The sequence below is a fragment of the Dasypus novemcinctus genome, chromosome 20, assembly GCF_030445035.2.
Source record: "Dasypus novemcinctus isolate mDasNov1 chromosome 20, mDasNov1.1.hap2, whole genome shotgun sequence".
NCBI lineage: Eukaryota > Metazoa > Chordata > Mammalia > Cingulata > Dasypodidae > Dasypus > Dasypus novemcinctus.
Window position 1 is genome coordinate 28,578,342 of NC_080692.1, and position 11,932 is coordinate 28,590,273.

At 39.0% G+C, this 11,932-nt stretch overlaps 1 protein-coding gene across 1 annotated transcript; it reads left to right on the forward strand.

Annotated features, from left to right (window-relative positions):
• The first annotated feature begins 1,156 nt into the window (after positions 1-1,156).
• Positions 1,157-11,259, forward strand: C3AR1 (complement C3a receptor 1). The gene is made up of 2 exons (XM_004455265.5): positions 1,157-1,242; positions 7,896-11,259. The coding sequence occupies exon 2, from the start codon at positions 7,905-7,907 to the stop codon at positions 9,240-9,242; it is 1,338 nt and encodes a 445-aa protein (XP_004455322.1). The 5' UTR covers positions 1,157-1,242; positions 7,896-7,904; the 3' UTR covers positions 9,243-11,259.
• Positions 11,260-11,932: the final 673 nt, after the last annotated feature.

Below are 11,932 nucleotides of genomic sequence, written 5' to 3' on the forward strand. Positions count from 1 at the left end.
TCTGAGCACTGCTGTACCACATGGTCAACGGTCCACATTATAGTTTACACTCTCTCCCAGTCCACCCAGTGGGCCATGGGAGGACATATACTGTCCAGTAACTGTCCCTGCAGTACCACCCAGAACAACTCCAAGTCCTGAAGATGCCCCCACATCGCATCTCTTCTTCCTACTCCCTACCCTCAGCAGTTACCATGGCCACTTTCTCCACTGCAATGCTACATTTTCTCCTATTACTAATCACAATAGTTCGTGAATAGAATATCAGTAAATCCACTCTAATCCATACTCTATTCCTCCATCCTGTGGACCCTGGAATGGTTATGTCCACTCCACATCTATATCGAGAGGGGGCTTAGATTCCACATGGATGATGGATGCAATTCTCCTGCTTTCACTTTCCTATTTTGACAGCGCTCCACTCACACAGCTTTTCACCTTTTCTGCCTGTAGAAGGTCTACTGTCCTTTAAAAACCTGTTCAATCTGCTTTCTACCTTAAGGCTTTCCTAGATTGTCCTCAGCTAAAATACCTATTCTACTATTTCCACCATTCTACTATTTTCCTTCCACCATTATATAGAAGTATGTTCTACTAGTCTGTTACTCTTATTTTCTGCTCATTTACTTCTATATTATATAGTCTAGGTTGTCTTACAGTTTCTTGTGTATGGGTGCATAATTCCACTAGATTATAAATCCCTATAGATCAGAATATAGTCTAATTTATCCTCATATTTATTATTTATTATCAATTCTTTACACATATTAAGCACTTAAAAGATGTTATCTGAGATTAATTAAATGGATATTCACAGATCTTTCCTTCCCCAAATAGTCCCCAAGCCCGTCCTAACATACTGTAAGATTTCTTTCTTTTTTCCTTTCTAAAACAAAACAAAGCAAAAAGTGAGAAGTTTATGCACAGAAGCACTTTCTCCCTGTTTTCTGTGCTCTGCGGAAAACCTCCCAGAATTAGACCTTCCTATTTCTGTTTTTCTACTTTTCTTATCTGATTGTCAGATTTAGAAATGACTCACTTTGAAGCTTTTCCGGTGAAGCCAGATATGATAAAGAGCATGGACATTAATTTAGAGGAGAGGGAGTGAGAGGAGGACAACTCAGCAAATTTCTGAAACCTACTTCACTTTTTAATTGTTGGTCAGTGTGGAGACCAGACAGGACCCTGAAGGAAACCTCCAGATCTGTGTGGAAGCCTTGAGCTACTCTCTCACTTTTTTTGGTAAGAAAACCTAGATCCACCTGATTTCTTGTACCTTGCTTAACTTGTTCATTATAGATAGAGGTTCTGAGGTGATTATCTTCCATTTCCTTCTGTTGCTCCTCCAACTTTGATTTCTTTTGTCTCATTCCCATATCCCATATCCCATATTTTCCTCAGTATTCCACATTTTATCTGTCTTTGCTCTTGTTTTTCATTCTGAAATGAATAGTGAAATTTAATTTGTATTTAATTTTTTCCCCTGACTTAAATTGGTGACTTTCCTCCTTCTGACCTTTGATGCCAGCTTCCCTCATTACTTTTGCTTTTTGTTTTAGAATTTTGCTTTTCTTTTAAATTACTGTCGTGTCAATCAATGCTGAGAACTGAAAAATATTTCTTTACTAATATTAAACATAGAGGCATTGAGCCAAAAACAACTTGGAGAAATGTAAAAAGTAATCTAGTTCTGCAGTAATCTAGTTAAGACCCTGACTCATATATGCTTTCATTTTAAGACAGATAATGCTATTTAAAATATAGCTAACTTCCAATTATATGACATTATGGAAGATGAAAAATTACAGAGATAGTAGAAAGATCAGTGGTTGCCATCTGTTCAGCAGGGGTGGAGGGCAAGGATGACAAGGTGGAGACAGGGCATTTTTATGGCATTGAAACTGCTTGTACAATACCATAATGGTGGATACACGACATCATGCATTTTTCAAAACCCATGAACCCTAATGTAAGCTATGGGCTTTAGTTACCAATAATGTATCAGATTGGTTTGTTAATTATAAAAAATATACCACACTTAATAGTCTTATAATCTGTAACAAATGTTCCACCAGGATGTGGAGCTGTATGGGAAATCTACACCTCTGTATGATTGTTTTGCAAGTTCACAATATCTGTAACAAAAATGTATTTTAAAAAAATAGTATGGGTTGGGGGGAAAATACAACAAATGTAAGATAAGGATTATAGTTTGTAGTAATATTCTGACAATGCTCTTACATAGTTTGTAATACATGCTTCACACCAATGCGAAGAGTTGGTGGAGGGGTGATGTATGAGACTCCTGTGTGGTGTTATGTATGTTTATTTTGTAAGTTCACAATCTTTACACTTATTGTTTGTGCATGTTCATGTATGAATAATATACTTCAAGAAAGAATGAATTTAAATATATATATATATATATATATATATATATATATATATATACCACACTAACACAAAGAAGTTAATAAAGGGACACTGTGCATTTATGGGAACTCTACTTTTTCTGTAAACCTAAAACCAGCTGACTCGATTTCTTCAAACTGGAATTTTGCTTTTTCAGCCTTATTACATCACTTTGTGCAACTCTCAGTCTCTTCCCCTTTATTAGCAAAACCATAGACTTTGCAGTAAAGTTACACGATTCTTCATGGTGAATAGAGTAGTGACCTGAGAGTCACTGGACGTGGGATGTGACATCTCTCTCTAGTTGTGATTTCTGCGAAAATTAATTTACTGCATTTCAGTTTCAATAACTGAAAAACAAAAACAGGAAGAAGGAAAGATGGCCACTAAGTTCCCTTCCGGGTCTAACATTCTAAAGGACCTTACTGTTTACCTTGTGGATCTATGCACGCGTGTTGGTGAAGGACAGTGGGTAGCTACATACACAACACGAAGGCTTCCTGGTAGGACTTGAATATTTGGAAAGCTAAGGCCACAGAAAAGGGAATAAAGTCATTTCTTCTATTATTTTGTTGACTCAGGTGTTTTAACTTCTGCTAATCACATAAGACCCTGTGGCAACAATTGGTCGACTCAGCAGAACTACTTCCAAGTTACTGAATTATTTTGGACCTCTTATAAAAGAACCAGGGAGCGGATGTAGCTCAAGTAGTTGAGTGTCCCGACCGGTTTCAGTTCCCAGTGCCTCCTGGGAGGAGGAAAAGAGGGGGGGCGGGGTAAGACTCAGGAAAGCTAATGTGACTCAGTGGTTGAGAACCAGCTTCCCAAATATAAGGCCCTGGGTTCAATCCCCAGTACCTCCTAAAAAAGAAAAAAATAATAAAAAGTGCTATTATATCCAATAAGAATTAGGAACTGAAAAACATAAAGGACATTAGATGGGTCAGCATAAGAATTAATGAAGCAACACAGGTAGGGATTAAATTCAAAAGAATATGAAGTTTAAATTTAGCTAGAAAAGGGGAAAAAAAGAGTTATCCTCCCCAAATGATCATTCACCCATTCAAGGATACTTTAACCCGTAGGTCCTAAAAGGCACTATGCTAAATTCTGTGGATTAAGTATTAATGAACAAGAGTCATTTGTTACTATCATGAAATTTAAAGCCATAATGATAGATAAGAGAGCCACAATAATAATTGTAATAGTAGACAAAATGGGGCATGTCATGGAGGATACAAAAGGAGGCTCAACCATACACAAAATAAATTTAAAAGACTGAAGAGCTAATTTCTAACTGGGATCATTAGAAAAGGTTTCAAGGAAAATAGAGTTTTTGAGCTGGATCTTGAAGAATGGGTAGGATTTCAACAGATGAAGATGAGGAATGGAGGAAAGAGTTTACGGTGAAGGACACTTTCCAGATAGAAATAAAGAGCCTTAGCTAAGGCATAGATAATGGTGTTAACTTGGACTAATGAGTTGTTCTGGCAAGCTATTAAGAAGGGTTTGTTTAAGCGAGTGTTCAGAATTAGGGATGGATAGTGTCAGATGTCAACAGAAGAGAGCATGTAGGTGTCAGTGCATCAAAAGATGCATATTAGATTAAGGAGGATAAGGGCAGAGAAAAAGATATTTGGATTTGCTATTCAAGAGTAATTTTTTTTTTTTGAGGTACCAGGCTGGGGATTGAACCCCATACCTCCCATGTGAGAAGCTGGTGCTTAACCACTGAGCCACATCTGCTCCCCCGAGTTGATTTTTTCATTTGTTTTGTTGTTTGTTTTTGTTTTTAGGAGGTACCTGGGACCAAACCCAGGACCTCCCACGTGGAAAGGAGGCACGCTATTTGTGCCACATCCGCTCTGTAAGAGTAATTTTAGCAGAATGATGGGGAAAGAAGATAAGTTGCAAAAGGCTAGAGAGTGGTCACAGCAAGAAATTCTTAAGCCATTATCTTTGACAAAGAGGAACTACACTAAACTAAGACTGAAGAGACATAAGACTCTGACACATGTGGTCTTAGATTGGATATTGTTGTGGACAATATAACTGTAAAGGCTATTTTGGGGACAGTCAGTAAACAATTGGATGAGAACAAGTTATCTGTGAAAGCACAATCTTACTGTGTAGTGTGGAGTTTGCTAATTGGGGGCGGTGAATTTATAAAACAATGTGCATAATATGATCTAATTTGTTAAATTTGGCAATAACAAAAAATAAAAACATATGTATGCTTATATACACATACATTTATACATCAGAAAAGATCCAGAGTCACTGGTTGCTGGGTAGATATTTTTAATTTTCTTATTTTTGCTTACCTATATTTTCCAGCTTTCTTCACAGGTATATTCTGCTTCTGTGATAGTACAGTTATTTTTCCCAAGTTAAATTCATTTTTTAAAAAAATAAGAAAGAAATGAAGAGTAGTGAGGAAATAAGTGCAAAGAGAATAAACAACTCTTGGAAAATTTGATAATAAAAGGAGCAAACAGGTTGGATCTAAAAGAATCTAGACCATCTATCTGTGATGATGAGTCCCTCTGAAAATCTGAAGGAGGATATTGACAGACCTTCTGCTTTCAGAAAAATGAAAATATGTACAGTTAAAATTTTATTTAAGGGAAGTGGATGTGTCTCAAACTGTTGGACACCCACCTACCACATGGGAAGTCCCAGGTTCGGTTCCTGGTGCCTCTTAAAGAAGATGAACATTACAGTGAGCTCACATGATGGGCTAGCATGGTAAGCACAACAAAATGATACAGTGAGTTGACACAACAAAGAGACACAACAAGGAAACCCAATGATAGACACAACTCCTGGGAACAGAGGTGACTCAGGCCATTGGGCACTTCCCTCCCGCATGGGAGATCCCGGGTTCAGTTACCAGTGCCTCTTAACAAGAAGATGAGCACACAACAAACACACACAGAGAGCAGACAGGGAGCTCAAACAACAGGGCAGGTGGCGGGGGCAGGGGGGGGAATAAACAAAATAAACCTTCAAAATTTTTTTATTTATTAGGTTGCTTGGGGAGTAGTGTTCCGGTTATTCTCTGCCCACAGTGCACTGGGCTAGTGATTGACAAGGACCTCCCACTCACCCCCAATCCAGGAGATGCTGGTGTTCTTCATCAGTGTGCTAAACAGAAATCTGAGATAAAAATTAGAGAACTGGTGGGAATTGGAGCAACAGGTGACCTCACTGCAGTCCTACACTAACAAGAATTACAGCCACCCAATGCTCACTACTGAGACTGTGATTGCCTCTGTACAGAGCAGCTAAAGAAAGAATTCACTCCTTTGTGGTCACATGCTCCAAGGTTTTATTCCACTTCAAATGCATTTGCTCAGCTTCTATCTCCAGAGCCCTTGGACATAAAGTCAACTGTGAAAATTGCTCAGTTCCCAAGGACATCATGTTCTTCATTGCGATCTTCAGATTTGGAAAAAGAGGGTAATGAACAGAAAGGAACTCTCTGAGGACAGAGTAAAGATTCATGGAGAATAATGTACTGGTGAACCACTTCTAGGAAGTATAACCTGAACCCAATCAAAGAACATTACCAGGGAGCAAGTGTAGCTCAGTGAATATTACCAACCTACAGATTAGGGAACTTCATAATATTTTCCCAGTGGAGTGTAAGAATTTCTATAGCCAAGTGACTTCTGGGTGCTTTCCATTTTCCAACTCTCCAGATGGGATGCTATACCTCATTGTATGCTAGTGTGAATAGAAACAGAAAACTTTTCTTTTTAGTTCACATGTCTCTGAATCAAGAGGGCCTATTACAATATCTGATGTAGAGACTATCACTAGATCATAGACTTCAAGAACAATAGCATGATCGGATGAACTGTGGGGGGTAATTTCCTTGCAGAAATAGAATGTTTTGCATACAGAAAGGAGAAAAGTAAATATTTGTGATCTAGAGAGCAGTGTTTGATGGATTGCATTCTTTTTCACAATTATTCACTTCTCTTCCTTCTCTATAAGAGGATTATACTTGTTCACTTATGGCTGGTGGTACTTGCAGGTGTCTTCTGTGGGAGGAGTTTACATCCCCAATCCATTTTCTTGGGAGTTTGTTCACATAACATGTTTCAGCTAATGGTTTGTGAGTAAACATGATGTACTCCACACCTCATCAGACACTCCTGCCTGCCCTCTTCTCTTCTGTCTTCTGGCATGAGAATGTACTTGGCCCACATGGGAGATGCTCCTTCAGCCTGGATCCCAGAATAGGAAAACTCAAAAGGTAAAGGTGAAGTATACCCACAGACCAGAGCAAAGACACAGCCTCCATGTCGGTGGAATAAAAAATAAACATTTAGGTCTGTAATCTGCAAAAAATGAAAATGCTCCCAATATAAAACCATTTTTCCTTCTATATTTCAATAGAAAGCATGATTTTTCCAGATCCACCTTTACAAAGGAAAGAAGCTTGTGCTATTTGAAATATGTGTGTGTGTATGGCGCCACTCCTGGGCAGGCTGTGCTTTTTTCACACAGGGTGGCTCTCCTTGCGGGGTGCACTCCTTGTGCGTGGGGCTCCCCTATGCAGGGGACACCCCTGCATGGCACAGCACTCCTTGCGTGCATCAGCACTACACGTGGGCTAGCTTACCACATGGGTCAGGAGGGGGTTTGAACCCTGGGCCACCTGTATGGTAGGCGGACGCTCTATCAGTTGAACCAAATACACTTCCTTGTCATTTGTGGTTTTTTTTTTTAAGATTTATTTATTTATTTATTTATTTATTTATTTATTTATTTATTTCTCTCCCCTTCCTTCCCACCCCAGTTGTCTGTTCTCTGTGTCTATTTGCTACGTCTTCTTTGTCCACTTCTGTTCTTGTCAGCGGCACAGGAATCTTTGTTTCTTTTTGTTGCATCATCTTGTGTCAGCTCTCTGTGTGTGCGGCACCATTCCTGGGCAGGCTGCACTTTCTTTCTTGCTGGGTGGCTCTCCTTATGGGGTGCATTCCCCTACGCGAGGTACACCCCTGCATGGCAAGGCACTCCTTGCGCCTATCAGCACTGCACATGGGCCAGCTCCACACGGGTCAAGGAGGCCCGGGGTTTGAACCGTGGACCTCCCATGTGGTAGACGGATGCCCTAACCACTGGGCCAAGTCCACCGCCTGTCATTTGTTTTTAACAGAGCACATTATATAAACAAAGGAACCAGTGAACAGTGAGAGATTGAAAGTGCAAGAAAGAGGGGAACTTTATACTGAAATGGTATTATTGTTTTGAGATACATTTAAATCAAAGCATTAGATTTTAAGTTGTCCATAAGAGAATATTTGTAATCCAGTGTGCAGTCAAAGAATACAAACTAAAACAATGTGAGGTCCTTCTGGTCTTGTAGTTCCACATCATTAAGTGTGTGTGGGGGGGTGGAGATTAGACTTCTAAAAATATGTTTTTTTAAAGTACTGTTAGTTTTAACATTTTCTTTCATCTTTTTGTAGAAGCTTAGCATGGAGTCTTTCTCTGCTGAGGCCAATTCAACTGATCTACAACTCTCACGGCCCTTGAATGAACCCCACATAATTCTCTCCATGATCATTCTCAGCCTCACTTTTCTGTTGGGATTGCCAGCCAATGGACTGGTGCTATGGGTAGCTGGCCTAAAGATGAGGCGGACTGTGAACACAGTTTGGTTTCTCCACCTCACTGTGGCGGACTTTCTCTGCTGCCTTTCCCTGCCCTTCTCCCTGGTTCACTTGGCTCTCCAGGGGCACTGGCCCTATGGCTGGTTCCTCTGCAAGCTCATCCCCTGTGTCATCATCCTCAACATGTTTGCCAGCGTCTTCCTGCTTACTGCCATTAGCCTGGACCGCTGTCTTGTGGTACTCAAGCCCATCTGGTGCCAGAATCATCGCAATGTGAGGACAGCCTTCACTATTTGTGGATGTATCTGGGTGGTGGCTTTTTTAATGTGTATACCTGTGTTCTTGTACCGGGAAACATCCACCATATACAACCATACTACCTGTCGCTACAATTTTGATCTCTACAATTCAATGGATTATCAATACTTCACTTATGACTCACTGGAAAGTGAATCTCTTGACAACTCCACTGATCGGCAGTCTGGGGAAATGGATGGTAACTTAAATTCTTCTTCCCAAATAAATGATCACCCTGCTGATGTGGTCTCACCAAGAACCCTTGGTTTGCCTGGATTTCCCAAGGAAGATGACAGAACTGACCCACTGTATAATTCTGATGTGCTTCTCTCTACTGGTTTAGAACTTTTCCCCAATGCCTCTAGCTATTCCTTACACACAACTGAGCTATTACAAGATTTCCAGAATTTAGACCAATCTACATATAACAATCAAGTGCCAACAGCCTTGGTGGCAATAACCATTACCAGGCTAGTTATAGGTTTCCTGCTGCCCTTTATTATCATGGTGGCCTGTTACACCCTCATCATCCTCCGAATGCGACGGAGCCGCTTTACCAAGTCTGGGGGCAAAACCTTACGTGTGTCTATGGCAGTGGTGTTTATCTTTCTTGTCTGCTGGACCCCATACCACTTTGTTGGAGTCCTATCATTGTTTACCAACTCAGAAACTCCCTTTGGGAAAGCTGTGTTATCCTGGGATCACGTGTCCATTGCTCTAGCATCTGCCAATAGCTGCTTCAATCCCTTCCTCTATGCCCTCCTGGGGAAAGATTTTAGGAAGAAAGCAAGACAGTCCATGCAGGGGATTCTGGAGGCTGCCTTCAGTGAGGAGCTCACGCACTCTACCAGCTGTCCACCAAACAAAGTTGTTTTGGATGAAAATAGTATCAGTACAGCTGTGTGAAAATATGGAGCTGCCACTGTAAGCAGAGGTTCTTAGGTATTCGCCCAGTGCAGCATGTTTCTTAAAAGGATAAGATATGATATGGTGAGCAGGAAACTTCAGAAACCATCAAAGAATCATGAGGAATATTTCATTCCTGTGCCTCTCAAAGTGGAGTCGCACACCAGTGGCATCAGTATCACCTGGAAGCTTGTGACAAATGCAGGTCTTAGAGCCCCACCCCAGATTTGCTGAATCGAAATCTCAGGGGATGGGAATCCTGCAAGTGTTTTAATAAGCCCTCATTTCTGATGCATACTAAATGTAAGAATCTTTGTAAAAATTAGTCTATTTCTGTCCGCAATTAGGCCATGTGAGATAAATTAGAATTTGGTCTGTTTTTAAATGTTTCTATCAACTTTTTTTTCTTTAGTATTATCAAAAGCCCCTTCCAGATTCCATTTAAGCCCATTTTTCTAGTTCTACAGGAGTGAAAGGTAACGGTTTATACTGGGGCTTTGTGGCTGCTGTGTTTTTTAAATAAAAAGAAATTGCAAAATGTAAAAAGTCTATGAAAATAAGAGATCAGTATGAGACTGAGTACAATGCCAGATGCCTGATACCTGGAATGCCCCTGGTACAAGACATAAGAATTCCAAGATTCCATCATTATAGCTAAATAAATAATTAAAAATTAAAAGAAAAAAAAAGTAAAAAACAAGCAAACAAAAATAAAGCAAAAAGTAAAAAAAAGAAAAAATAGCTAAGCACCTATCATGTAAAGACAGAGTACTAATGTATGTTAAAAACTTACTCATGAAATGTCATGAAAGCTGCATTTTTGGGTGTTCTCTATTTGGTTACTCTATTTGCTTACTCATAGTTATCTATCTTCATGTCTTTTCTTAAGCACCTTAATTTCTTTATTCCTCTCCTGCTTCGAAGTATTATTTTCTTCCACATCAGACTTTTTACCTCAAATAACCTCTAATTTCATAAGATGTGAATTACTCTCCTCATCTTCCTCTAATTAATAATTTCCAAGAAACTCATCTCAAGTGAAAGGAGAAAGAAGTTGGAGGATAGAGCAGCAATTCTTAATCCACTGCAAAATGACTAGGTACCCTACCAGGAATACAATCAAACTTTATAAACAGGACTGCAGGCATGCATCTTTCATGCCAAAATTCCAAGATGCATCTTTTGGGTTTCTTTAAAAGTTAATCTTTATTGTTACCAAAGTAGTACATGCACATAGTTTAAAAAGAATTCAAATTGAACTCAAAGTCTTATAATGAACTGTAAGACGTCTTCTGTTCCACTCTGCCTAAACATCCCCTCTCCTCTCACTCCCATTGCCCAGAGATAGCCCTTGCAGTAATTTTGGATGTTTCTTCCAGTCTCTGCCACGATGTTTATAAATTATGTGTTATGCTATTTTTTTAGACATGATAAAAAAATGACTTTTTGTTCTGAAAGGTGAAGATTTTCATCCAAACTCCTCAAATTTTAATTCTTTATCCAGCATACCCAATATTTATTAATAACCATATATTTTAATCTTTACATGCCTAGGTTCCTATTTCCTCCTTAAAACATCCATTTTTCTTCTACATTGCCTATATATTACAACCATTTATATAGCTTTCCTTCTGTCCTCTCCAAGAAAACATTATCTAATTCTCCATCACCTTCTCATTTTTTCATATTTGTTAAACCTCTGAGATTTCAGACTTCTCCATATGGCAATATAGCCTCATGAAAGCTGATGAATACAATAACAATTGAAAAACTAGAAAATGAAAAGCATTTTAGATTTGCAAGTCACTGTTATTTGTTCAATAGATGGAAGTTAACATCTGGACTACTAATTTATTATAAGATTATCATGCAGAAAAATGTCAATCACTCGGAATTCCTTTAGTTGTAAGGTCATGATGTCTGGCATGATGTAGGTTTTATAGTACTACCTTTCCATTTTAATTACCTTAGATATTTGATGTGAATAAATGCATTTTTTTCTCCTGGTTTCTTATAATGCTGAATTTTGTGGATTCTTTTTTTTGACACAGAACATATCGTAACTTCAAAGTATGCAGCAAATAAATCTCATCGTAGCTAACTGTAAGCCTGCTCTAATGGCCATCAGCCAGGCTTCTGAAAACCCCACATATCCCACAATACATGGGTGTAAATCCCAAACTCCTGAGTTAGTGTATAGGAAGAATACTCCTATATTTATAACTATATTGGTATAGTTATAAAGATTTGGGAGAGGTTATAGCTCAGTGGTGGAGCGCCTGCTTCCCATGTTCAAGGTCCTGGGTTCAACCCCTGGTACCGAAAGATTTTTAAAAATTTTTAATTAAAAACTTTTTAATTTTTAAAATCCCTGGTAGCTCCTTAAAAAAAATTCAATGCACAATGAATAGTTGGCATTTCTGGACTCTTTCAAAAACTCCATTTATCTTGGAAATATATTCTGAAGAAATCCCTACAATTGGAATTCTCTCATTTCTGATGAAAATCTGGTGAGTACCTGTAATTATTTTGTACTGTCTCTTCCTTAGAAAGTCCCAAGTGGTTACCCAATTCCACCCCAAGGGGTAATACCTTAAATCTTTAAAATATCCCAGAATGCAAGTAGAGTGTCTCTGGTCTACACACCAAGCTACAATGGTTAACTGACTTCCCAAGAATATTTCACTACA

Excerpts from the sequence above, each read along its gene's own strand:
- C3AR1 (XM_004455265.5), top strand. The coding sequence starts at position 7,905 with ATGGAGTCTTTCTCTGCTGAGGCCAATTCAACTGATCTACAACTCTCA.